The 27,000-nt window shown below is 51.7% G+C and overlaps 2 protein-coding genes across 5 annotated transcripts in view; one reads left to right on the top strand and one right to left on the bottom strand.

The window, feature by feature from the left end:
- PPL (periplakin) overlaps nucleotides 1–20,495 on the top strand; it is a 50,496-nt gene extending 30,001 nt beyond the window's left edge. The window contains exons 5-22 of the mRNA XM_008141766.3: nucleotides 506–631; nucleotides 718–759; nucleotides 1,801–1,962; nucleotides 2,067–2,174; nucleotides 3,085–3,180; nucleotides 4,324–4,446; nucleotides 4,591–4,737; nucleotides 5,323–5,474; nucleotides 6,599–6,696; nucleotides 6,904–7,061; nucleotides 7,842–8,020; nucleotides 8,105–8,243; nucleotides 8,957–9,150; nucleotides 13,461–13,611; nucleotides 14,379–14,462; nucleotides 15,532–15,648; nucleotides 16,146–16,238; nucleotides 16,969–20,495. Coding sequence (XP_008139988.2) covers nucleotides 506–631; nucleotides 718–759; nucleotides 1,801–1,962; nucleotides 2,067–2,174; nucleotides 3,085–3,180; nucleotides 4,324–4,446; nucleotides 4,591–4,737; nucleotides 5,323–5,474; nucleotides 6,599–6,696; nucleotides 6,904–7,061; nucleotides 7,842–8,020; nucleotides 8,105–8,243; nucleotides 8,957–9,150; nucleotides 13,461–13,611; nucleotides 14,379–14,462; nucleotides 15,532–15,648; nucleotides 16,146–16,238; nucleotides 16,969–19,632 — 4,833 coding nt within the window. The 3' untranslated portion in view covers nucleotides 19,633–20,495. The remainder of the gene's footprint in view (nucleotides 1–505; nucleotides 632–717; nucleotides 760–1,800; nucleotides 1,963–2,066; nucleotides 2,175–3,084; nucleotides 3,181–4,323; nucleotides 4,447–4,590; nucleotides 4,738–5,322; nucleotides 5,475–6,598; nucleotides 6,697–6,903; nucleotides 7,062–7,841; nucleotides 8,021–8,104; nucleotides 8,244–8,956; nucleotides 9,151–13,460; nucleotides 13,612–14,378; nucleotides 14,463–15,531; nucleotides 15,649–16,145; nucleotides 16,239–16,968) is intronic.
- Nucleotides 20,496–20,670: 175 nt separating this feature from the next.
- Nucleotides 20,671–27,000, bottom strand: part of UBN1 (ubinuclein 1) — a 40,822-nt gene continuing 34,492 nt past the window's right edge. For 3 of the 4 annotated variants that reach the window (XM_054714696.1, XM_054714697.1, XM_028145599.2), the window contains 3 exons: nucleotides 25,141–25,384; nucleotides 24,775–24,864; nucleotides 20,671–22,807 (listed from right to left, as the gene is read on the bottom strand). In XM_054714696.1, coding sequence (XP_054570671.1) covers nucleotides 22,758–22,807; nucleotides 24,775–24,864; nucleotides 25,141–25,384 — 384 coding nt within the window. In that variant the 3' untranslated portion in view covers nucleotides 20,671–22,757. Of the gene's footprint in view, nucleotides 22,808–23,180; nucleotides 23,201–24,774; nucleotides 24,865–25,140; nucleotides 25,385–27,000 lie in introns of all 4 variants that reach the window. The other variant, XM_028145597.2, reaches the window with a different exon arrangement.

The following is a 27,000-nucleotide window of genomic DNA, read 5'->3' as shown; positions in this document are numbered from 1 at the left end:
CACAACAGTCACGCGGGAGGTAGTCGCGTCCCCGATGTTTTCTGATGTCTGTGTCCACGAGGAGAGCGAGGCTCAGAGAGGTGCAGTGCCTAGCCCAGAGTCACACAGCAGAGGTGATGAAGAGTAAGACCCTCCTGGGATCGCCCTCCAACCTGGCTCGTTGGGGTCCTGGCAGGCTGGCCGGTTTCTGCCCAGCCACTGCTCTTCCCATGCCCTGGCCAGCCCATCCACACGGTGGAGGGGCGCGCCCACGGGAGCCCAGAGGCCTGGTTCAGTGGCGTGACGCCGGGCTCAGCCGTCTGTGAAACGGGCAGGGTAACCGTGCGAGCCTCTGAGGGTGCCGTGAGATTCGGTGAGATGACGTACAGATAAAGGTGACAGCCTCTCCGGCGTCCCTCACGGGCCACTTGGCTCTCTCCCCGGCCGGTCCTGTGAGGAGTCCCCGGCCCCGGCCCCGGCCCCGGCCCGCCCCTGCATTGTGCGCTGTCTCCCGCCTCCCCTCCAGGACAAGCTGAGCAGCCAGAACTTCGGAACAGACCTGCCGCTGGTGGACTACCAGGTGGAGCAGCACAACATCTTCCACAACGAGGTCAAGGCCATCGGGCCCCACCTGGCCAAGGACGGGGGCAAGGTGAGCGCCAGGGGTAGGCGGGACCCGGGCAAGGGGGGCTCACGCCTGCACCCCGCCCTGACCCCTGTCCCCGGCTCTGTCCTCAGGAGCAGAACAGCGAACTCCAGGCCAAGTACCAGAAACTGCTGGTGAGAACGGGGTGGGAGGGGCTGGGACTGGAAGTGTGTGCAGTTCAAACAGCGTGGAGGGAGGTGGAGCGGGAAGAGATGGTACCCAGGGCCCCTGCCTGAGAGGTGCCCCAGTTTGCCCTGAGCTCATGGAAAACCCCAATAGATCCCATTTACTTATTGGGGTACAGCCTGTCCTACAGTTTGCCTCTTGTTTCTTTATTAAGCACCTTCTGTGTGCCAAGGTCGATGCCACATGCTTTATAAGCAAAAGTTTTCTATTTTCAAAACCTTTAAAGAATGAATTCTTTTAGAAACGCTGCAGACGGTTCAAGCACCCCAGCTGTGGGAACGGGTGGGGTGGAGCACAGCCGTTAGCCGGCTCTGGGGCCAGACTGCCTCCACCCTTGGTGGGTGGGGAGACCTTGAACGAGCTCCTTAGCCTGGGAGCCTCAGTTTCCTCATCTGTAAAGTGGAGTTGCTGCGAGTCCCTGTCTCATTGGATTGCTTTGCAGACGGCATTAGTTAATGTTGGGGAAGATCTTAGCACAGTTTGGGCTCATGGTGGCCCCATGCATGTGTTAGCTGCTGTTCTTATTTGCAGAGCAAAATGTGGCTGTCCCTCCTCCTTCCCCACCCTCCCTGCCTGCCCGGCCCTTTCTCAGATGTAAAGCCCTAGCAATTTATACTGTCCTAGCCATCTAAACAGTGACCTGACAGAGATAAAGTGGAAGCTGTAGCCGCTAATTTTTATTGAGCACCAACTGTATGCCGGACTTTGGGCCTTGTGTGGGGGTCAGTGCTGTCATCCCCATTGTGCAGATGAGTCACTGGGGCTCCACAGAATGTCCGTGCCACGAGGGTTCTGTCTGCTTTGTTCACCGCCTTATCCCAGGGCCTGCAGCAATGCCCAGCACTTAGTAGGTGCTCAGTAAATGTTTGCCGAAAGAATGAATGCGTTTCAGAGGGTCAGTAACTTACCCACGGGGGTTCGGCCGGGCCAGAGCCGAGCCGGCCGCTGCAGGTGTGGAGGGAGGTCTCAGCCCTGTCCCCACCCCGCAGGCGGCGTCGCAGGCGCGGCAGCAGCACCTGAGCTCGCTGCAGGACTACATGCAGCGCTGCACCAACGAGCTGTACTGGCTGGACCAGCAGGCCAAGGGCCGCATGCAGTACGACTGGAGTGACCGCAACCTTGACTACCCCAGCCGCAGGCGTCAGTACGAGGTGGGTGCTGGGGCCTGGGGGGTGGGGGCGGCGGCCAGAAGGGACCACGAGGCTGCCAGGCTGTGCACTGAGCCCCTCTGCTGCCCCTCCTCCCCCCAATGCAGAATTTCATCAACCGGAACCTGGAGGTCAAAGAGGAGAGAATCAATAAGCTGCACAGTGAGGGAGACCAGCTGTTAGCTGCTGAGCACCCTGGGAGGAACTCCATTGAGGTGTGTGCGCACCGGGAGGGGATGCCTCCTCCAGGGTGGCCTCAGGGCCACCTCTGCTGTGGGCCTCCTGGACTTGGGCAGCCCCCAAGATGGGGGGGTGTGTGTGTGTGTCTGCCTGTCTCATTATTCTGCCCGCTCATCTTGCTCTGACCCTGCCTCCTGTCATTATCTTGACCCTTTGTCACACCCTGCTCTCGGCCCCGGACTTCTGAAGTCCATCTGGCGCCTGTATCAGTGTCCTGGGGCTGCCCTAACAAATGACCACAAACTGGGTGGCTTTAAACCACAGGATTTATTCGCTCATAATTCTGAGGACAGAGGGGTAACATCAAGGTGTTGGCAGGCTTGTTCCCGCTGGGGGAGGGTTCTTCCTGCCCCTCTGCCTGCTTCCGGCCGCGGCAATCCTTGGCCTTCCTTGGCTGGGGCTGCATCACTTCTCTCTGCTCTGCTGTTCACAGGGCCTCTGCCTGTGTCTCCTCTTCTTATAGCAACACCAGCCATTACACTTGGGGCCCATCCTAAACCCAGGTGATTGCATCCTGAGATTCTTTCACCAATTACATCTGCAAAGACCCAGATTCCAAATAAAGTCTCATTCTGAGTTTGGGGTTGGGGAGATACCATTCACCTTCAGGACAATTTTTTAAAAGCACCGCTTTGGGCAGACACAGCCCCTCCTGTGCCTTTTGCACCGTGCCGCCCAGGCACCTGTGCATGGAGTCCTGCTCGGCTCCGTGACACGCCCCCTCTCTCCTCTTCCCGCCCCTGGGGAGGAGCTGGCTGCCCCTGTGGGAGCCACACCTAGGCAGGTGCCGGATGCCCTCTCCCCCGCCGCTCTCTGGTCCGGAATCCCACAGGCCTCTTCCAGTGCCCCAGGCACTCGCCCGGCAGTGACCCCCTTCTCTGGCAGGCTCACATGGAGGCCGTGCATGCAGATTGGAAGGAGTATCTGAACCTGCTCATCTGTGAGGAGAGCCACCTGAAGTACATGGAGGACTACCACCAGGTACCCGGCCTGCTCTGCCCACGCTGGGCACGGGTGTGCCTCCAGCTTGCCCGGCCCTTTCAGTCTTCCCTGGGGGCCAAGGCTGGGGGGTGAATTCACCAGGTCAGTGTGAGGCCAGGAATGAATGTGTGGGTTTTCATTTTGGTAAAATATATATAATATGAAATTTGCTATTTTAGCCATTTTTAAGCATACAATCCAGTGGCATTCATTACATTCACGATGTGGTACAACCATCACCACTGTCTTTCCAAAACTTTTCATCACCCCAAACGGGAGCTCTGAGCCCGCTAACAGACACTCCCCATTCCTCCCGGCCCCGGGTAACCTCTGACCTGTGTTTCTCCAGGTTGCCTGTTCTAGATATTGCATATAAGTGGAATCACAGGCTCTGTGGCCTTGGTGGCTTCTTTCACTGAGCATGTTTTCAAGGGTCATCCGCGTTGTAGCATGAATCAGAATGCCGTTCCTTTTTATGGCCATATAATATTCCCCATGCGTGGACAGACCACATCGTGTTTACCCATTCATCTGTTGATGGAGACCGGTTGTTTCATAGGAATGTGTTTTTTAGGAAGAGCGGCAGGTGACTAATGATTGTGCGGTCTGGGGAGGCTTGAACTCGGATGACACTTCTGTAATTCCTGGTTCGGTGTCTGAGCCCTGCTGGGCCGTGAGATTCACAGCATCCCAAAGTGCCATCCGTGGCTGCAGTCCAGGGGACAGCTGACAATGAGTGATTCCAGAGTTGATGAACTAAAGAATGGGCAGGAGAACATTCTAGAACAAAGTGGGGAGGCTTGTCTTCCATGTATCAAAAATGAAAGCATAGCATTATCAGAGTGGCCCTGGCACAAAGAGGAATGAAATGTAAGAGCACCAAAGGTCATCGGTGTGCACTTGAAAGTTAACAGGTCGCAGAGGTGGTCACGTGGACGGGCGGGAAGGGACCTGGCTTCTTCCTGAGAGGCCTTCTCGGGAGCCAGGCCTGGGCGGGCTGGGTGTCCACGAGGAGCAGAGCCTGTGGACTCAGGGTGAGTGGGAGGCCTAGCCCGGACTGGGATTGGACGTGCAGCCACAGCCAGGATTAGCCCAGGCGTCCTAGTGGCTTCATGTTCGTAATCGGGCCACCTGGTCTCCTAGTTCCACAAAGACGTGAAGGATGCTCAGGAGCTGCTACGCAAGGTGGATTCAGACCTGAACCAAAAATACAGTCCTGACTTCAAGGACCGATACCAGATTGAGTTGCTGCTTCGGGAGCTGGATGTGAGTGATGGTCCCATGAGTGACTCCAGGTGTCCCCTCCCTGACCTCAGCCCCGAGCTGGCCCCCCACAGCTCTCCCCTGCTGCCTGGCCCCCACCCCCCGGGGGAGGCTGCATGATCTCACAGTGGCATTCCCCATGCTCAGGACCAGGAGAAGGCTCTGGACAAGTATGAGCATGTGGTGCAGGGCCTGCAGAAGCGAGGGCAGCAGGTGGTGCCCCTCAAGTACCGCCGGGAGACGCCGCTCAAGCCCATCCCCGTGGAGGCGCTCTGTGACTTCGAGGGTGACCAGGTGAGCTGTTGCCCAGGTGCCCCAGGCAGGCCGGGCCCAAATATGCCTCTTTTATGTGTCACTGGAAGGTCTTAGGGGTGACCTTGCTGAATGAGGGCCTCAAACATTTTCAGGAACCTGTGCCCCGTCATTGGGGTCATTCTCTGCCAGGCCTGCACGCCGCCTCCCCCCACCCGTTAGCTGCCCTGGCCTTGTGTGCTATCAGCTTAGCAACCCCAGCCATTCCAGCAGGAGTGCCAGGGAGGGTTCTCAGTGGCCCAATTTGACTCATGTCAGCCTCAACCAGTCACTGGTGGTGTGTGTCAGGGGATAATGCCATTCTCTCATTGGCGGGCCTGAGTCACATGTCCATCCTGAGTAGTAAAGGACTGGGAATTGAGAAGGGAGAGGCCACATGGAATGGGAATGGGGGGAGTTCTAGTCCTTCCCAACTAGGGGACGATGTCTTGGGAAGGATCTGAGAGACGGGCTGACTCCCCAGGTGCCAGAGTTGGTGGGCAGGACCAAGGTGGCCTCTGGGCTCCCAGGCTACCAGCCAAGGCAGGTCTCTCTGTGCCTTCTCACTGTTTGGCCTGCCCATGCCAGGGCCTGATCTCAAGGGGCTACAGCTACACCCTGCAGAGGAACAACGGAGAGAGCTGGGACCTCACTGACAGCGCGGGAAACACGCTGACCGCCCCCGCCGTCTGCTTCATGATCCCTCCCACCGACCCCGAGGCCCTGGCTCTGGCCGACAGGTACAGGCTAAGGAGGTAGTCAGCATGGAATGGCCCCACCCCTTGGGCCCCTTCGTTGCCCTGGGTAACACCCCCACACCTGTACCCACGTGGAGGCTCAGTGGGCGGGGGCGGATCCTGTTGGCCAGGCTGACTTGCTGTGTGTGACTGTCCAGCTGTGGGCACAGTTCTGCGAGCACTTTCTCTGGGAGTGCCTCTGGGCCTTTGCACATGCTGTTCCCTTTACCTGGACACCTACTCATTGCCTGGTCGGCTCAAGCCTCTCGGCTTGACTCAGCTCCAGGGTCACCTTTTCTGTGAAGCCTTCCCTGACTGCCCCCTTGCCTAACCCCTGGCTCCCGAAGTGCTGCTGCCTCTCAGCTCTCGTGCACCTCCTCCCTCCCTCGCACGCCCTGCTCTTGATCAGGATGCTTCGTGTAAGGGTCAGTCTCCTGGCAGGGGCTCCTTGAGGTTTACTGTCTCCAGGGCCTTGTTCAGTACCTGGTGCAAAGTGAAGACCCAAGAACTTTGTTGAGTGAGTGACTCTAGGAATGCTTCATTTATTCATTCAGCAAGTATTTTATTTTTTAAAAAATATATTTTATTGATTTTTTACAGAGAGGAAGGGAGAGGGATAGAGAGCTAGAAACATCGATGAGAGAGAAACATTGATCAGCTGCCTCCTGCCCACCTCCTACTGGGGATGTGTCTGCCACCAAGGTACATGCCCTTGACCGGAATCGAACCTGGGACCTTTCAGTCCGCAGGCCGACTCTCTATCCACTGAGCCAAACCGGTTAGGGCTCAGCAAGTGTTTATTGAGCATCTGTGTACTGTTCCCTCAGGGGTAACATCTTAGAAGGGTAGGCAAAGGAACAAACAAGATGATTTTAGGAAGTAAGACTTGCTACGAAGAAGAGAGAAAGAAAGAGGCAAAGGAAGGAAAGGGTCCATCTGAACCCACGAGCAAAGACAGGCCAGTGTTTCAGCAAACCTTTATATGTGTTGTGATTTAACTTTTCAAAGCATTTTGATGGCTGCCTGACTCCTCTGGGCTGTTGGCCCGGCCAAAGTCCAGGGTCTTGGCGCCTGTGGGTGCAGGGGCAGTAGGCTGCCCTGGGTCCAGTCCGTTTTTGCTCTCACAGCCTGGGCAGCCAGTACCGGAGTGTGCGGCAGAAGGCAGTCGGGACCAGGAATGCACTCCAGCAGCGGCACGAGGTGCTCAAGGCAGAGAACCCTGGAGGTGGGTGCCAGGGCCACTGCCCAGTCTGTGGGGGACGGGGAGGAGGCAATGGACCCATGGTCTGTGCTGCCAAAGGGACAGCATGGGTCAGGCATGGCAGGGATAGGGGAGGCTGAGCCAGTCCTGAAGGTCCCAACTGGCCTCCTAGGCCCCTTCCCTGGGACTCATGCCCCCAACTGACATCCAACTCTGATTTCCCTCCGGCAGACGCCTCTGACCTGCAGGGGCGGCAGCTGCTGGCAGGCTTGGACAAGGTGGCCAGTGACTTAGACCGGCAGGAGAAGGCCATCACAGGGATCCTTCGGCCACCGCTGGAACAAGGCCGGGCTGTGCAGGACAGTGCCCAGCGGGCCAAAGACCTCAAGGTACCACCAGGTTGGGGCCCCTGCTCAAGCTCTCATCTCCACAGGGGTCTTGGTGCTCAGCGGGGACCTGCCATGTGTCACAAGACTTCCTGAGTCATGGGGGGCGGGGGCTGTGCTAGGCCGGGGATCAGGAGGTGCCTGAGCCCTGGTGCTCTGCTTCAAACACGTCCGGGGGGAGGCCTGGGGAGGCCCGTCTCTGCGTGTTTGACGCCTGAGCAGCTCGGTACCAGGTGGTCGGGCGCGAACAGCACCCATGCTCCTCTTTCACAGTCTCCCTAGTCCTCAGGCGCCCTCTGTGGCAGGGGTGACCGTGCTTGGTTTACAGAGGAGGAACTGGGCTTGGAGAAGGGGCCTCACATCACGGCTGACAGAGGCTGAGTCCAGGCCGAGAGGATGCCCGGTAGAGGGTGGGAGCAGAGGCCAAGCCCCACCACGTCCCTTCCTAAGCTGCTTGGATCCCCAGCTGTGAACAGGGAGAGAAAATGTGCCTCCCCCATGGGTTGCCCCCAACAATGAATGAAATCACCATGTGTGGTACTTGGAACAGCGAGTGCTGGGTAACTGCCTGTTCATTTCATTCCCTTGTGAGTCCCCTGCTTGGTGCAGAATGCCCAGGGTGCTCAGTACACATGCAGACTCAGGCTCCCAGGCAGGGCCCAGGCCTCGCATTTCCATCAGAGCTGCCCCCCCTGCAGCTTCCCCTGCTCCCTGAGGCTGGCAGGCCACTGGGGGAGGAGGATGCCCAACTGTGGCCAACAGGAGGGCCTCTGGTCTCCACAGAACATCACCAACGAGCTGCTGCAGATCGAGCCTGAGAAGGCTCACAGCACAGCCGAGTGCGAGGCCTTCGTGCAGGCCCTTCCGGGCAGTGGCAGCGCACCCTTGCTGAGGACCCGGGTGGAGGACACCAACCGCAGATATGAGCGCCTGGTGCAGCTGCTGGACTTGGCCCAGGAGAAGTGGGTGTCAGGCGGGCAGCAGGGAGGTCAGCTGGGGTCAGGGGGCCAGGCCGGCACCCCCTCACTCCTGACCTGTGTCCTCAGGGTTGCTGTTGCCAACCGCCTGGAGAAGAGCCTGCAGGAGGGCTGGGAGGTGCTGGCCACATATGAGAACCAGCTGACCCAGGACGACACAGTGCCTGAGAGTGGCCGTGCCCTGGACAGCAAGAGGCAGGAGCTGGCGGTGAGTGTGGGGACCCTGGCACCCATCAGCTCTGGACAGATGAGAGGCCCGAGGCCCTGATGCCCTGGGCAGGAAGTCTCTGCAGATTTGGATGCCCAGAGTGCCCAACTGGAAGTTGTAAATGGAGGCACATGGCACAAATCCCAGCTGCTCATGGGCTTGTGGAAATTGGGTACTAGTATTTTTAAATCAGAGATGTGCATGCTCCCCTCCCCCCAAGATTTCCAGTATCTATGCAGCAGCTGCCACCGAACCCCCAGCATTTACCTGCCTGACCGCTATGGATATCCAAGTCTGTGAGCCTGAGGGAGGCCCTTATTCACACATCAATTCACAAAATCCTGGCTGTGTGCTAAGACCCTCGCCTCAGAGCTGAGGAAATGGGCCTGGAGGCTGGAGAGCAGCAGGCCATTCTAGTCCTGGGTGCAGCATCACCGGGCACATGCTGCCAGCCACAGGATTTTTAGTTTTTCCAGGTTTTGTTCATTGTAACAAAATGGAACTTTGTAGAAATGGCCACCAGATGTGAGGAGAAACTCAGAGGCAAGGCCCCAGTCCCTTCCCATACCCAGGCATTAACCCCTCCCCAACACCCCGTCCCGCCCCCCACACACTCACACAAAACAGGTGTCCCCAAGCACCTGGGCAGTGCTGCCTTGGCCCCTGCGAGCTGACCACAGCGCCTGCCCACTGGCTGCCTCTCCACCCCACAGGCCATGGCTTCTGAGCTGCAGGCCCAGAAGTCCCTCCTCAGTGAGGTGGAGCAGAACCTGCAGGCCGCCAAGCAGTGCTCCAGCTCCCTGGCCAGCCGCTTCCAGGAGCACTGCCCTGACCTGGAGCGCCAGGAGGCCGAGGTGCACAAGCTGGGCCAGCGCTTCGACAACCTCCGCCAGCAGGCTGAGCTCAGGTGAGGGGCCTGGGTGGCCTGGCTGAGCTAATCTGCCTTGAGGCCAAAATGCTCAACTGATACCACCAAAGGCTGTTTTCTAAATAATTTCTTTTTGAAAAAGTAACATGTATACAAAGTAAAACACTCAAAGTAATTATAACCCTGTGTACACCATAAGCGCCAATAGTCGTAAGGATGGTTTCCATTTTGGATGCGTGGCAGTTAACTGGTTAATGACCAGCCCCGTTTTCCCAAGGTAAACACTGCTACCAGTTTCTTATGAACCCTTCCAAAAAGCGTTCTGTACAAGCTGGGGTAAGCGGCACAAATATTGTACATGAATGACAATATATCATGTACACTGTATCTTGGTGTTTTTCCTGTCATATATTTTATAAGCCTCATGAGTCAGTTAAGTATTCCCTTCTCCTCTTCTGTTTTCTGGAAGAGTTTGTATAGAACTGATTATCACTTCCTTAAATGCTTGGAAGAATTCTCCAGTGAGGCTGTCTGAGCCTGCAACTTTTTTTTTTTTTTTAAAACATATTTTATTGATTTTTTACAGAGAGGAAGGGAGAGGGAGAGAGAGTTAGAAACATCGATCAGCTGCCTCTTGCACACCCCCTACTGGGGATGTGCCTGCAACCAAGGTACATGCCCTTGACCAGAATCGAACCTGGGACCCTTCAGTCCGCAGGCCGACGCTCTCTATCCACTGAGCCAAACCGGTTTCAGCCTGCAACTTATTTTTTGTGAGAAGGATTTTAACTACAAATTCAACCTCTTTAAATATATACTATTTAGTAAGGAGAGGGAGAGGGAGAAACATTGATGTGAGAGACTAACATCAATCAGCTGCCTCCTGCAGGCACCCTGAATGGGGATTGAACCTGAAACCTGTGTATGTGCCCTCACTGGGAAGCAAACTGGTGACCTTTCCATGCACAGGACGATGTTCAACCAACTGAGCCACACTGGCCAGGGCTCATCTCACTCTTGTGTCTTTCAGTGAATTTATCCATCTCATCAAGTTGTTGAATTTATTGGAATAAAATTTTTCATAATATTCTCTAATCACTACCTGTTGGTTCTGAGGCTATATCCCCTATCATTCCTGATGTTAAATCTTCTTTCATTGTATATATACATTCTCTTTTATCAATTTATTGACCATTTTATTTTTATTTTTTTAAATAAATCTTCATTGTTCAGATTATCACAGGTGTTCCTCCCCCCCCCACCCGCCCCATAGCTCCCCTCCACCTGATTCCCCACCCCACCCCACCCCATGCCCTTACCCCCCACCACTGTCTTCATCCATAGGTATAAGATTTTTGTCCAATTTCTTCCTGCACCCCTCAGACCCCCTTCCCCCTGATAATTGTCCATCCCCTCCCTTTCTATGTCCCTGATTCTATTATATTCACCAGTCCATTCTGTTCTTCAGATTTTTTATTCACTTGATTTTTAGATTCACTTGTTGGTAGGTATGTATTTGATGTCTTTTTGTTGTTCATAATTTTTACCTTTACCTTTTTTTCTTCTTCCTCTTCTTAAAGAATACCCTTCAGCATTTCATGTAATCCTGGTTTGCTGGTGATGAACTCCTTTAGCTTTTTCTTGTCTGTGAAGCTCTTCGTCTGACCTTCAATTCTGAATGATAACTTTGCTGGGTAGAGTAATCTTGGTTGTAGGTTCTTGCTGTTCATCACTTTGAATATTTCTTGCCACTCCCATCTGGCCTGCATAGTTTCTGTTGAGAAATCAGCCGACAGTCGTATGGGTACTCCCTTGTAGGTAACTAACTGTTTTTCTCTTGCTGCTTGTAAGATTCTCTCTTTGCCTTTTGCCATTGGCATTTTAATTATGATGTGTCTTGGTGTGGTCCTCTTTGGATTCCTCTTGTTTGGGGTTCTGTGCGCTTCCTGAACTTGTAAGTCTATTTCTTTCACCAGGTGGGGGAAGTTTTCTGTCATTATTTCTTCAAATAGGTTTTCAGTATCTTGCTCTCTCTCTTCTTCTGGCACCCCAAAAATTCAGATGTTGGTACGCTTGAAGCCGTCCCAGAGGCTACTTACGCTATCTTCACACTTTTGGATTCTTCTTTCTGCCTCTCTGGTTGGGTGTTTTTTGTTTCCTCATATTCCAGATCTTTGGTTTGACTCTTCGGGTACGGTGATCTACAGTTGAGTTTCTGTATATTCTTTATTTCAGACAGTGTGTGCATAATTTCTGACTGGTCCTTTTCCATTTTTTTGGTATTCTCATTAAGGTCCTTGAAGGTCTCTTCAAGTTTCTCAGCGGTTTTTAGAAGATTCTTGAGTAACCTTATAAATGTGGTTCTGAACACTGTGTCGTCCAGTTTACTTTCCTCCATCTCTTCTATTCGTGACATACTTCGGTGTCTCCGCATTTTGGCTGCCTCCCTGTGTTGATGGAGTGGCTTTGTGTGGTCAGTGACCTATAGGGGCCGGTAGCTCAGCTTCCCCAATCACCCTAGGTGGTCTCCCTTTGTGGGCTGAGTGGAAAGTCTTGGTGTAGTTAAAAGCCTTGATTGCTGTTGGTACACTGGGAGGAATTGACCTCCAGGCCCACTGGCTGTGAGGACCTGCTGTGTCTATAATGGAAGCACTGCTGCGCTGGAGACACACTTGTGGTACAGAGCTTGTTTTAGTGGGGCTTTTGAGTCTGCCTCCCGAATGTGTCACTTACGGATGTGAGGAGTTGAAATCTGGTGCCTCACACTGACCACTAGGTGCATTGGCTTCTGGATCTCCAATGGGGTGCAGTTCAGCTGCTGTCTGAGGCTACCCTGCAGGAGCTACAGCTAGAATCGCGGCCCTCTCCTCCCTGCTTGGAGCTTGGAGGCCTTGGAGCTGTCTGTACCAGGTTGCAAGTTTACTAGTTTAAACTGCAATAGAGAAGGCCATTCATATGCAAAAGCCGCTGCTAGGAGCTTGGGTGTGTTTGTAGATTGTGCAGGGCGGAGTCTCAGGGTGTCACTAGGCTAGGGCGTGTCAAACAGCAATGGCTGGCAGTGAGCTGCCTCCAACCGCGTCCCGCAACCGCGTCCCCACCGTCTCGCGCCCCGGCGCAGCCAACAATTCTACCTCCACGCAGCTCTGCTAGTAAGCCACCCTTACTCTCCAACCCAATGGCAGACAACCCAGTCTCTCCCCAGAAACTGGATTTCAGAGAGATTGGGGGCTTGTCTCTCTTCGGATTGAAGAAAGCAACGCCTGCCTCCAGCTGGGCTCCGCCATGCGCGCGCACTCCCCTGTACCTCAGTTTTTCAGCGTTTGTGTCCTGATTGCGCCCGTCTCTTTCGGTCTAGTTGTAGAGGTTCCGCTCAGCCAGCTTTCCCGTGGTTCTGGGTGACAGACGTTCTGTCTTTTAGTTGTAGTTTTGGAAACTGTTGTGGACGGCAGCAGCCCAGATGTTTATCTACACCGCCATCTTGGATTTCCAATTTATTGACCATTTTAAAGAACTGGCTATGGTTTCAATGATTTTTCCCGTTTTTCTTGTTTCAGGTTGCATTGATATCTGCTTTTTATTATTTCCTTATTGCTGCTTAATTTAATTTGCTCTTTTTATTTCTTAAGGTGGAAGTTTAGATTGTTGATTTGAGAGCATTCTTTTCTAATACAAACATTTAATCCCATACTTTTCCCTCTCAGCAGTTTTTGCTGTGTCCCACACATTTTGGTATGTTTTTATTTTTGGTGAGTTCAGAATATTTCCTAACCTCCCTTGTGATTCCTCCCTGGCCCTGTGGGTTCTTTAGGTCTGTAGTACACAGTATCTCTGCATGTCAGTACATGTGGACCTACCTACCTGTTCTTCACAGAGGCCAGGGAGTACTCCAATTTAACATTCCATAATTTGCTTAACTATTCCCTTTCTAGTGAATGTGCAGGTTATTTCTAGTTAAATTACATTTGTCCGCTACCCCCCCACACACACACACACATTTTAAAAAATGAAAACACACACAAAGAACACAGATGGACTCATTTAAAAGGGACAGTGGAAGCTTTTTGTTTTTTATTTTTAATTTATTTTTTATTTTTAGAGAAAGAGGAAGGGAAAGGGAGATAGAAACATCAATGAGAAACATTGATCAGCTACCTCCTGTATGCCCCTCACCAGGGGTCAAGCCCACAACCCGGGCATGTGCCCTGACCAGGAATCGAACTGTAACCTCTTGGTGCATGGGCCACACTGAGCTCAACCACTGAGCTATTCCGGCTGGGCAGGGACAGGGGAAGGTTTTAGTGAGACATCTTCTCGCTGTGCCAGAGGCCTGACCAGCTTTGCTCCTGTAGGGCCCAGAGCCTGCGGAGTGCCAAGGCTGCCTATGATGACTACCGCAGAGGCTGCGACCACATGCTCCAGTTCTTGTCCAACACCCCAAGCTATGAGCCCCAGGAGACAGACAGCCTCAACCAGATGGAAACCAAGCTGAAGAATCAGAAAGTAAGACAACTGCTTCTGCATTCACAGGCAGAGTCACAAGGTGGGGTCAGAGGTCAGTCATTCCCCATTGTGGAGGAGAACCAGGAGTGGCTGCTATTTGCCCTGGCACAGCTGTGATCTCACGGGACCTTGGCCCTGCCTGGCTCCCAGCATTTAACTCTGAGAACAAGGACAGTCTTGCTCACTTTTCCCTCCTCAGTACCCAGCATGGGTCCTGGCCCAGAGTGGACACTCAGTGCAGGCTGGCTGAATGAGTGAATGGCTACAAAAATATGAGACCCCCGCATGGGGAAAAATCCCATTTTCAAAGTTCAGAGTCCTGGGTCCTCAGAAGGCAGCAATGACAATAGTGTGAGGGAGGAGGAACATGGGAACCCAACAGCCTAAAGTCAAATGCCAGTTCACTATTAGCTGTGCCCCTCAGGCAAGCCACTGAACCTCACTGTGCCTCGGTTTCCTCACTTATAAGCTGGATAATGATGGTACTTACCTCACAGGGTTGTTGGAAGATTAAATGAGGTCATCTAAGTTACATATTAGAACAATGCCTGACATTTTGAAGCACGCAGTAAACATTCTTTTCCTGGCAAAGATAATCTTGGCCCTTCTTCACCGGTCCTTAGAATTGCCTCTGTAACCAACACATGCATACAAGGAAGCCATTCACTCTGTACAATAGAAGAATAATTTCAGATTTAAGGAATCTAGCTAACTTATCAAGGTTGTTCTTTTTTTGTTTTGTTTTGAAAGTCTCTGTTGTTTTATAGAACCTGCTGGATGAAATAGCAAGAAGAGAACAGGAAGTTCAGGAAGTCTGTGCTCATTCCCAGCAGTACCAGCAAGCTGTCAAGGTGAGAAGCGAAATCCCGCCCAGAGACATCAGGGTCTCTGGGAAGAGAGGCACTAGGCCTGGCAGGGTCACTGGCACAGCCCTTTGGGAAAATAATATGGTACTAGGCATCAAATACCAGAGAAGGGTTTTCTACTGGGGGGAATTTATCCTAATTGAAAAAATACAGAACAATAATATAGGATAAATAAAATCATTGTAACAGCATCCTATCGAATAAAGAGGGGATATGCTAATTGACCACCACACCCTCACAACGATGGTGGCGCCCACAGCCAATAAGGAATATGCTAATTGACTGTCACACCCTCCAAGATGGTGGCGCCCATAGCCACAAGATGGCGATGCCCAGGGCGGCAGGCACGTGGAGTGGCTGGACCCACCCCCAGGCGGGTCTGACCGCTCCCCACGCCTGCCTCCAGAGTCCCCCAGTCCCCTCAAATCCCCAGCTGCCTAGGGCCAGCCCAAGGCACCAGCAAGCCTCGGATGGTGGCTGCCCAGCCGCCCAGGGCCACCCGAGGCTCAGGTAAAGTGGCAGCAGCAGAGATGTGATGGGGGCATTGCCTTCCCCTCATCGCTGGGTCACCTCCCACCCCTGAGGGCTCCCAGACTGTGAGAGGGGGCAAGCCGGGCTGAGGGACACCCCCTCCAGTGCATGAATTTTCATGCACCGGGCCTCTAGTTATTTATAATAGCAAAATAGACAAACTACAAATAACCTAAGTGTCCAATAATAGAGGAATGGCTAGGTAAATTGTCATCCATCCACTTGATGGATTATAAAGTCATCCAACTGATAACCCAGAGGATTAGGAGGGGCAACATGAGACAAATGGAGAAAGCACAGCATCATCTCTAGCATGAAGGGAAGGCCTGAAGGGAGCCCTCTGGGGAGGGGGAACTGTGGGCATACTTTTTCTTATCTCACATGTTGTTGAGAGACATAGCTATGTATTGTTGATGTATTGAAGGTTCTCAAAAACTCCTAGCGGTCAGTACAGAGTGCAGCTGAGCAGAAGACCTCTGCAGTCAACTGACCTAGTCTGCCCTCTGCCATGTCTCTCCCCCAGGACTATGAGTTAGAAGCAGAGAAACTAAGGTCCCTTCTTGACTTGGAGAATGGAAGGAGCAGCCACGTGAGCAAGAGAGCAAGGCTCCAGTCCCCTGCTGCCAAAGTGAGGGAAGAGGTGAGCTCTGTGGGTAGGTGTTCTCGGAGTTGCGCAGCCTTCCAGGGAGCATGGCGTGCAGGCCTCAGAGAGGCAGGCATAACATGGAAACTGGGCTGAGAGCTTTCCTGGGTGCAAATAGGTTTTGTAAGAGAAGATAATGAACTTTTTCTGGGGCAGTGACATTGATATACCTAGAAAGACAGCTTGCTGGAGGTATCCGGGTCAGAGCCATGGATTAGGGAGGTTCCCACTCTGCTCCCCCTGCCTAATACATATACAAGAGGCCGACGTTATTTCCCCTATACACAAGAATATCAACGTTCAAACAGACATCTGCTCAAGGCCACTGGGAATTAGACTTCTGACTCTAAACCCAGTGTTCTCTTCACCAGATGACTGTAGTAGGAAGGAGCAAGAAGCTACCCTCTATCCCCAAATGCCAAACTTTTCAAAACCCATCCTGGCTCTTTCCCCCTCAATCTATTGACTCCTGTTTGCTGAATGCTCCCCTACAGGAAGCGACTCTTACTGCCAAGTTCACCGAAGTTAACGCCATCAACAGACAGAGGCTGCAGAACCTGGAGTTTGCTCTGAATCTACTGAGACAGGTAATGAATCTTAGTGTAACACATTCTACTCAAAACTGTTCCAGCAGGTGAGAAACAAGACTCCTTCAGCCTCAAAGAAACAGCCTGTAAACTAGGGGGAGTGTCCCTTGCAAACACGCTGGGCAGCACCAGTGCAAATACTGGCACAAGCCAGTGCCCCTGTTGACATGAGTGTAACCTCTATATTCCCTCCAACAGACATTTGCAGAGTACCTAGTAGAGGTAGCATGTTTAAAGTCCAGAATGTTTATGATAGCACGGAAATAACAAGAAACTGGAAGCAACTCAATACTCATCAGCAATGGGTAATTAAATTATGGTCTGTCCACATGTAGTTATTAAACAGTGAAGTAGAGCTCTCTGTGCTGCTGTGAAATTTCCTCTATTTAGATCAAGTGCAATAAGAGTGCAGAATAGGGGACTTACCATTTGTGCAGAAAAATAAACATTTGACACACACTGAAAATATACTTGTCATAAGATGACAGATACCCTTCTAGCAATAGGACAGGACCAGAGGTGGAAGACTGATTTCCTTTCACACTCTTCTATGGTTTTAAAATATTTTACCAGATGAATTTTAAGAAAACCTAAACCAGCTGTTTTACCATTTTTAAAAGTAACCCTAGAAACTCCTATGAACCCAGCAGTTGGAGATCAGAGAACCACCAGTCTGACCTGTTTACAGGGAGAGTCCAGCTTTAACCATGCACTGTCTTCTCCTTCCCAGCAGCCAGAGGTAGGAGTGACCCATGAGAGTCAGCAAGGGAGCCAGCCGGGCTCCAGAGCAGAGGAATCATGGAAGATCCAGAAGGAGTTGGATGAGGAAACTGAGCGGAGGCAGCAGCTGGAGAAGGAAGTCAAGAGTGCCCAGGAGGAAATCCAGATTTTGCAGAATCAGAACCCCCAGGAAGCAGTGGTGAGGAAGGAGGTGCTGAAGAAGGTTCCGGACCCTGCACTTGAGGAGAGCTTCCAGCAGATGCAGCGGACGCTGACGGAGGAGCAGCACAAGAACCAGCTGCTTCAGGAGGAGTTGGAGGCGCTGCAGCTGCGGCTACGCGCCCTGGAGCAGGAGACCAGGAACGGCGGGCAAGAGTACATAGTCAAGGAGGTCCTGCGCATCGAGCCGGACAGAGCCCAGGCTGACGAGGTCCTGAGGCTGAGGGAGGAGCTGGAGGAGCTAAGGCGGCAGAAGGGCACCCGGGAAGCAGAGGCGGTCCTCCTGCAGCAGCGCATTGCGGCCCTGGCTGAGGAGAAGAGCCGGGCGAGGGAGAAGGTCACTGAGAAGGAGGTGGTGAAACTGCAGAACGACCCCCAGCTGGAGGCAGAGTACAGGCAGCTGCAGGAGGACCAGCAGCAGGAGGGCAAGCGCAGGGAGAAGCAGGAGGAGGAGCTGAGCTTTCTGCAGGACAAGCTAAAGAGACTGGAGAAGGAGAGGGCCATGGCTGAGGGGAAGGTCACTGTCAAGGAGGTGCTCAAGGTGGAAAAGGACATGGCAGTTGAGAGGGAGGCCGGCGACCTGAAACGCCAGTATGAAGACGAGGCTGCCAAGGCTCGTGCCCACCAGAGGGAGAAGAGTGAGCTGCTCCGAAAGATTTGGGCCTTGGAAGAGGAAAACGCCAAGGTGGTGGTGCAGGAGAAAGTGCGTGAGATTGTCCGGCCAGACCCCAAGGCAGAGAGCGAAGTGGCCAACCTCCGCCTGGAGCTTGTGGAGCAGGAGCGCAAGTACCGGGGTGCCGAGGAACAGCTCAAGAGCTACCAAGGCGAGCTGGAGGCACTGCGGAGGCGGGGCCCGCAGGTGGAAGTCAGAGAGGTGACGAAGGAAGTCATTAAGTACAAGACTGACCCTGAAATGGAGAAAGAGCTCCAGAGGCTCCGGGAGGAGATCGTGGACAAGACCAGACTCATCGAAAGGTGTGATTTAGAGATCTACCAGCTGAAGCAAGAGATCCAGTCTCTGAAAGACACCAAACCCCAGGTACAGACCAAAGAGGTAGTCCAGGAGATCCTTCAGTTTCAGGAAGACCCCCAAACCAAAGAGGAAGTAGAGTCTTTGAGGGCCAGACTATCAGAGGAACAGAAAAAGCAGGTGGACCTGGAAAGGGAGAGGGCTTCCCAAGAGGAGAAAATCAAACAGAAGGAGGAGGAGCTTTCCCAGGTGAAGGAAAAGGTGGTCCAACAGGAGGTAGTCAGGTACGAGGAGGAGCCAGGCTTGCGAGCTGAGGTGGACGCCTTCACCCAGAGCATTGATGTGGAGCTCCGGCAGATCGACCACCTCCGCGGGGAGCTGCGGCGGCTACAGCGCAGGCGGGCCGAGCTGGAGCGACAGCTGGAGGAGCTGGAGCGTGAACGGCAGGCGCGCAGGGAGGCCGAGCTGGAGGTGCAGCGCCTGAAGCAACGGCTGGCTGACCTGGAAAAGGAGGAGGGGGAAGCCCAAGAGAAGGTGACCCACAAGCAGAAAGTAGTGCTACAGCAGGACCCCCAGCAGGCCCGGGAGCACTCCCTGCTCAAGCTCCAGCTGGAGGAGGAAAGGCACCGGCGGCAGGTCCTGGAGAGTGAACTGGAGACCCTAAAGAAGAAGCTCATCAACCTGGAGAAGATGGAGGTCAAGGAAAAGGTGGTCTTCTCCGAAAGCGTCCAGGTGGAGAAAGGTGACACTGAACAGGAAATTCAGAAGCTCAAGAGCAGCCTGGAGGAGGAGAGCCGGAGCAAGAGGGAACTGGACGCTGAGGTGGGCCGACTGGAAGCCAAGCTGTCAGAACTGGAGTTCCACAACTCCAAGTCATCCAAGGAGCTGGACTTTCTCAGGGAAGAAAACCACAAACTACAGCTGGAGCGGCAAAACCTGGAGCTGGAGACCCGAAGGCTCCAAACAGAAATTGAAATGGCGTCGACGGAAACACGGGACCTGAGAAACATGACCACAGTGGACTCTGGGACAAACCTCGACTCCAGACTATGGTCCTTGGAGAGAGAGCTGGATGACCTCAAAAGGCTCTCCAAAGACAAAGATCTTGAGATCGATGAGCTGCAGAAACGCCTGGGCTCCGTGGCCGTCAAAAGGGAGCAGAGAGAGAACCATCTGCGGCGCTCCATTGTGGTCATCGACCCTGACACAGGCCGGGAGCTGTCCCCGGAGGAAGCCCATCGGGCTGGCCTCATCGACTGGAACATGTTTGTGAAACTCAGAAGTCAGGAGTGCGACTGGGAGGAAATATCAGTCAAGGGTCCCAACGGGGAGTCCTCTGTGATCCACGACAGGAAGTCTGGCAAGAAGTTCTCCATTGAAGAGGCCCTACAGAATGGGAGGCTGACCCCTGCTCAGTATGACCGATATGTCAACAAGGATATGTCCATCCAGGAGCTGGCCGTCCTGGTGTCTGGGCAGAAGTAGGCACAGGCCTGCCCCTCAGTCTCCTGGAAGCTGACGCTGGCTCTCTCCTACCCCATACCTTCTTCTCCCTCGCCCTGTGCAGGCTCCTAATCCGTGTGGAGCTGAACATGCCACCCATGCCTTCTCAGCCAAGCTACTCAGAGTATAGCTCATGTACAAGTGGAATGGTCACTGGCTGCACCATCATTTAACCCAGGTGAGAGACCTGCTTCGTCCTCCAATGATTCAAAATCACAAAGCCCTTCTTTTCTCTCCCTTTTCCTACACACTCCCATCAAAAGACTCCTTGTGGGAAACCTGGAAGCAATCCGAACACTGCTAAAGCACAAGACCACTGAGGCAGATCAGCGAGCCACTCCATGCAGCACTGGCCTTCGCACACCAGATGGGGAAACTCTAGGGCAGAAAGGCCTCCCTTCTACACACCCTTCCATTCATCAAAGGACTGGGCCCCTTAGGGCTGCCGACCTGCACTCACCACTCCAGGAGTCTGGCTGAGAGCCAACTTTCCGCCAGACTTCTAATGGTGAGACAGATCTGGGATCTGTGCCAGAGAAGGCGCAAAGAAAACAGCACAGGGCCCTCTGTCAGCCTGACTGTCCCAGGAGAACACACCAATCGAGACTTTTCTGGTTCTGAAATTAAAGTGTTTTCGTTGTGGACTGTGTTGCTGTTAGCCTTAGCTTCAGGGCCTTACAAGTCTTGCTTATTCTCCAATTGGTACTTAGGTATACTACACAGTTGATTTTTCACCAAATTAATTTCAGGTTCTCTGTATCTCCTATATTACATAAGAAAACAGAAAGAAATAGGGAACTCCACCTTACAGCGCAAAAAATAAACACCTGGTGGCTTGACTCTAATTTTATGCTAAGTGTGTTTCTTCCTCTTTTGCATGTGTGGTTTATTGCCGATACTCCCTCTTGGTTTTCAGCCAGGATATCCCATATGGATATCCATTTACCAGTCCCAATCACTTACAGTTCCTATGGGAGAAAGAATTATTAGCAGATATGGCAAAAAGAATGAGAAACAATGTATTGGAAACCTTGAAACAATTTATTAAGTTGCTTTATACAAGATTAACAATTTCCACAACACCCCCTAATACCAACCTAATGGCTGCAACAAAGCCACAGCCCCTTTCACACTTAAGAAACGGCCGCACCAAGGAAAGTCCTGCAGCACCGCAGCCCCCAGGCCCGGAGCCCGCTCTGCCTGTAGATCTGCCTTGCCATGGCTGTTTAAGTCATTCACTCTTTCATTACCACAAATAAAGCATAAACAAGAAAAAAATCTCCCCATCAAAGAAACGTTTCCCTGAGGCAAGAGGCATCACTAGATTCCTACAAATGAGGGTATTCTGCTCCAGCTGCACACTCAATAGTATGTGGGGAAGAGGGGGCACTGCAGGGGAACTGGATGTCTCGGGCAGAAAAGGAGCTCATGGGCAGTCTCTGCACGGCTCTGAGCTCAGCAATACAAATCTCTTCTTTGGCTCTTTTGCTACTTCCTAAGACTATTCTGTAAACAAACTGGAAATCCAAGTTGCAAAATATATATATAATAAAGGGATAAGAAATCCATGTAGCCCCATGTGAAAAGTGTTGGTTCTTATGTAAAGTCAGAGCAGAGGCCTTGCTCCTTGGACACCAAACCTCAGCATAAAGCATGAGTTACTAAGCACTGGACCCTGGGTGCCAGGAATCAAAAGAGCTGCCTGTGTCTCCACATAGGTCTGCATTCTGAGGAGGCTATTTACTCTCTAAATATTTGAAATCACTTAGCTGGGGCAGTCAGTTGAGACATGCCTGTGGCAGAGACTTCACAGGACAGGCAAGTGCCCTAAAACTCCTCACAAAGCAGCCAGTGGTTAAATGGGAACAGCATAATGACTTGGGAGCTCTGGGGTTAATCGTCTTAAGTCTGTCTCTAATGCACTCTCCAAGCTCAGTGGTGCATCACCCTTAAGTCACGCATAGCCCCACTGCCTGCAGAGCCCTAGGACTTCAAGGCCTGTCTATTCAGCAGACACTTCACAAAGGCCCACACCTGCAGCTCTGCCTGAGAATGATTTCTAAATAAGCCGGAATGTGTATCTGTAACTTGGAACCTCTCATATCCTTGCCCTCAAAGGCCTTTGGGGCTCTGCAGTCCACCTGTATGAACTCTGAAAAAACAAAACGGAGGCCCTGGCTGAATTGGGACCTGGGATTTGAGGACCCAGATGACCTTTAAGTCAAGACAGCACAGATTATGATGTGCAATGATAAAAAAAAAACCTCAAATAAAACTGGCTACGTCTTAAGTAGACAGATATCTTTTAAAAAGGTCTTCATCTGAGATCCACACAGAGAGCCCAATGGACATGTGTCTAATTCTGCTCCACCATAAAGGCACTGGGATTATGTCTTCCATATGACGTGTGAAAATATGACATGTGAAGAACAGTCCCACTCTATCCAATGCATTGATGGTAATGATGAAAACTGAGCCAAAAATAAGTGTCTTTAAAAATCCTATTACAATTGTTGAATCTACAAAGGTCTTTCTCTTAAAAGAGCTTCATTGTCATGTTTAGAGGATAAACTGGCCCCCATGATGAGCACACACTAGCTGTTCTGAGTATTTTTCAACGAGACAAGGTAAGTCTCCCAGCTACGGCATTAGTCTGGGTTTCTGTTCATTGAGCACACAGCCTAAGGATGGGATAGACACCATGACCATCAGGGATCCTAGTGTGGCCAAAAGGAGCCCCTGCCCAGTGGAGTGCTACGAGTTACTCTGACCAAATGCCAGGGGGTTGGGCAGACTTACAACACTTGTGTGCCAATGCCCGTCCTGCCACCAGAGCTCTGTACATGACCCAGTACACTTCCCAGCCTAGAGCTGCCCCTCCAACGATTGTCCGCGACAAAGCCACGAGGCCCGGATCACAGGCCAGTCAGTACCTCTGGAGAAGCACGAGGCTGCTCCCACGTGAAGGCACGTCACAAGTGCCAAGAGACGTTCCACTTAGCACTCACGCCTTCTCCAGAAGAAAACCCATCAGCACAAAGAGCGTATTGATTATCTGATTTTTCAGAGACCTACTAGTTCAGTTTCCAGCATTTCCTCTGAAGAGGTCACAATTTCCGTGGAACACCAGCCCCTTTCCCATGAAGCTGAGAAGCATCTGGAAAAGAATGAGCAAAAACAATATAAATCTTTCAGGATCTTTGATTTTCTTAAGGCAGCAGTAACCAAACCTCAAGGAGGTCACTTCTGAAATAGCAAAAGCCTCTGTATGTTGAATATTCTGAGGCTCAAATGAGTCACAATCACTTGACAGAGGTGATTTCAGTGTGTCACTTATAGCAGCCTGCAGCATGCCCAGCCCTCTGAGCACCATGAAGGCAGCTGCTCATGGAGTGCTGTGTTCACAAACAACAACTCTACTATGCAATGTGGGCCACTTCCGTTCTTGGCTACAGCTATGCAATGGCACATGGGTTCCATGATGGGGTTTGACAGTCACACTGAAGTCAAGGAGCAATCAACATTCTCACCATCAATAGATCCTCAGGTTCTATAAAGACAAGTTCAAAGGCACTAGCATTCTGAGTCCACATAGGAAAAAAAGCAAATCAGAAATAAGTCACACAATTAAAATGTCCAGACAGCTTCTCATTTACAACCACTCAATGGAATCCTATAGCCTGAAGAAGGTCTAAAGGAGAGAAGAAAAGCCTACTCAGCCTGTTTCAGCCTGATAGCCTTTTAATACCCAGAGGAAAAACAGGGAAGAAATGGTACCAGAAAGCACTTTTCCCTTTTTTGCTGAAAATACCACAGACCAATATCACATTTCAAAAAGCTCTTCATTATTGTCTCTGTTTAAAAGGGTGACATTCCTGAAAGCAGCAGAGGCAGTGCACTCTCTCTTTGAAAAACCACAAGCTCTCACCCATGTAGCTCTGCAACCCCTATATTATAATCTTAGCTACAGCGGCAGCCACCAGTTTGTGGAGCAAGTCCACACTACATTTTACTGTTTCTCCAGGGGAAAACAGAGTAACTGCTGATACAAGCTTAGCTCTAGGTTTTTCTTTGAGAAGCAACAATTTCATCTTGGAGATTTATAATTCACTCTTGTACCCAGATGGCTGCTGGCATTCACTACAAATGCATCAGTTTAAGGACACAGGGGCCAGGGACCCACAGCAAAATCTGGGACAGACTTGAGCCATGTCGGGGCCAGTGCTCTCAGTACAGCAGGTGTCAGGCATGCCCAGCTGGATGAATCCCATCTTACTGCCACCAGTTATCAGTCTGCCTGGGCGGCTCCAGGCTCAGCTTCCTGAAGAATGGCTCTCCCTGACCAATGAGGCCCCTGGTCGTTTCCAGAGAGTAGTAAGAGCCGTAGGCCAAAACCAAGATCCCTGAGGCTCTACAACAGCATTCCATTAGCTGCACCTAAGAATCAGGTCCTAGCCCAGGGTAAGGCCAATTGCTGATGACAAAGGTGCCAGCTTCTCAAAGCTATAAACCTAGAGCTTATACAGTGCTCCTTTCTGAAAGTCACTGGTCTCTGGAGAGGAAAAGCAGGAGAAGGAAAGAGGGAACACTGCCCCAATTCCTGTTGTGCTCCCAACTCTCTCTGCCTTTACATCTGAACTGAACTGACAGCTGCTCCTCTCTTGAATACATGCTGACATCAGAGGTAAAGGTCCCTCCTGAAGCCTTGCCACTGTGACTTCTCACTACTTGGACTTCCCCTTTCACTTAAACTAAATTTACAGAGCCTTCTGTTAGCTGGTACTACCTGGAAGGTGTAGCAGCTTGAATTTAAAGGCCTGTAGTGCCCCAACTAGCCAAGGGTTGGGGATTCCTCTGCCTTGCACACAGGTCACCCTGACTTCCCCTGTGATCACATGGGGTAAGGCTGACCCAGTGGCAGGGGACCAGGGGAAATCACAAAGTGGAGGAAACCTGTCCCATTCTGAGAACCCACAGAACAAGAGCCTGAAAGGACAAACCAAGACAGCAAAGTGATAATAAGGTGAAGATACAGAAGTCTTTGGCAGCGGACGGCATCTACTGAGTGGAGAGGGGAATGACACACAGTGCACATGGCACTCTGACCACCTGGCAATTAATTACCTGGGAGATTCTGCGGGACGTGGGTAGACACGGCAGCGTGTGGGAGAGGTGCTGTGTGGGGCGGGCTGGAGTGCAAGCCAGCCAGGAGACCTGAGAGAAAACAGGAGGGGAGAAAAGAACAAGACACACATTGAAGACAAGAACAGAAAAGCATCCTTGGTGATTCAGAGCCCCAGACAACCTACTGGCCAGTCCTGGTGAAACACCCTGTGGAAGGGCTCAGCACGATCCCTGAAAATGTTGCCCACAGCCACACACCAGACACACACAGGAACCCAGTACACAACAGAACTCACTGGTCACAGAAGTAGTCCCGGGGCACCTTCTGTGCCTCCAAATGAGGGGAGAAAAGGGAGAAGCACTTACTGTGGCTGAGGCCATGGTGAAACGTCCCAGGGGCAGGGCCCGTGACGATGGCATCCTTGGAGACCCCTGCTTTAGCAGAGGAGTCCGCACTAAAGGAGAGCACACGGAGAGGAAACGGAGAGATGATCCCCAGGGAGTTTGAGTTCACAGCCCCAGGCAGCTTTGGGCTGCCAGTCTTGTAGGATGAGGATAGCAGATTTAAGGGCGATGAGCTGGTCAGTAGCACAGCCCCACTCGTTCCTTTCTGGGGATGAAACACACAAAAGGATCAGAGCTCCAGCCTGTCCATAGCCTGCTCACAAACCAAACCTGTCAACAGGGGACATCGACTGCTCCTTATGCAGGAACCCTAGACTGCAGCCCCAAAGAGAAGTCGCTAAACTGGCCTAATATGCCCCCTAGGACAGTGTTCACTTTACAAGGCAGGATGTTAAGCCGTCGCCGGTTTGGCTCAGTGGATAGAGCATCGGCCTGTGGACTGAAGGGTCCCGGGTTCAGTTCCGGTCAAGGGCACATGCTCGGGTTGCGAGCTTGATCCCGGACATGTAGGAGGCAGCCAATCGATGATTCTCTCTCTCTCTCCCTTCCTCTCTGAAATCAATAAAAATATATTAAAAAAAAAAAAAAAAAGAAAGAAATGCCCTAACTGGTTTGGCTCAGTGAATAGAGCATCGGCCTGCGGACTGAAATGTCCCAGGTTCGATTCTGGTCAGGGGCATGTACCTTGGTTGCGGGCACATCCCCAGTAGGGGGTGTGCAGGAGGCAGCTGATCGATGTTTCTCTCTCATCGATGTTTCTAACTCTCTCTCTCTCCCTTCCTCTCTGTAAAAAATCAATAAAATATATTTTTAAAAAAAGAAAAGAAAGCAGGATGTTAAATATGCCTCCTTTGTGCAAGAAAGGGAAGAATATTATATATAGACTTCCACAAATGTAGGTATGTACAAATATATGTATTTTTATATACATAAGCCACACACACACACATTTGTATGTAATAATCTTTGTTTTTAGAAAGAAACGGGAAAATCCTGGAAACTAAGGGACATTGTTACCTTGTCGGGTGACAGAAATAGGGCAGAAGCAGGTGAGACCTCACTGAACATACCTTTTTTAAAAAAATATATATTTTATTGATTTTAGAGAGGAAGGGAGAGGGAGAGATAGAAACATCAATGATGAGAGAGAACCATTGATTGGCTGCCTCCTGCACGTCCCCTACTGGGGATCGAGCCTGCAACCCAGGCATGTGCCCTTGGCCGAAATCAAACCAGGGACCCTTCAGTCCGCAGGACGACGCTCTATCCATTGAGCCAAACCAGCTAGGGCAGAACATACCTTTCTGAAGTTTTTTCTTTGCAACCAAATAGTCGTTTTACATAGTGGGGGGAAAAAAATACTCTCTCCCATTTCCCCAACCTGCTCCCAATTTCTGTTAATTCCTATAGGCAGGCCTCACCAGCCATTCATTGCACTCTATCAGATCACCTTTGTCTGACCTGCAGAGCCCTTCAAAACCCAATTGGGAGAATCACTTTTATTTTATTTTATTTTTTTAATCCTCACCTGAGGATATTTTTCCATTGATCTTTTAGAGAGAGTGGAAGAGAAAGAGAAAGATGGAGAGAAACATAGACTGGTTGCCTCCTGCACGTGCCCTGACCAGTGCCAGAGCCAGAGCAGAGCCTGCAACCAAGGTACATGCCCTTGACCGGAATCGAACCAGGGACCCTTTGGTCTGCAGGCTGACGCTCTACCCACTGAGCCAAACCGGCTAGGGCGGGAGAATCACTTTTAGAAGGTACTCATCTTCCTACTGTATGAACATCTCTACATAACTAACGATCTGATAGGTAGTA

This window comes from Eptesicus fuscus, chromosome 4 (assembly GCF_027574615.1).
Source record: "Eptesicus fuscus isolate TK198812 chromosome 4, DD_ASM_mEF_20220401, whole genome shotgun sequence".
In the NCBI taxonomy this organism is placed as follows: Eukaryota; Metazoa; Chordata; class Mammalia; order Chiroptera; family Vespertilionidae; genus Eptesicus; species Eptesicus fuscus.
This window is presented reverse-complemented; position numbering and strand designations above follow the sequence as displayed.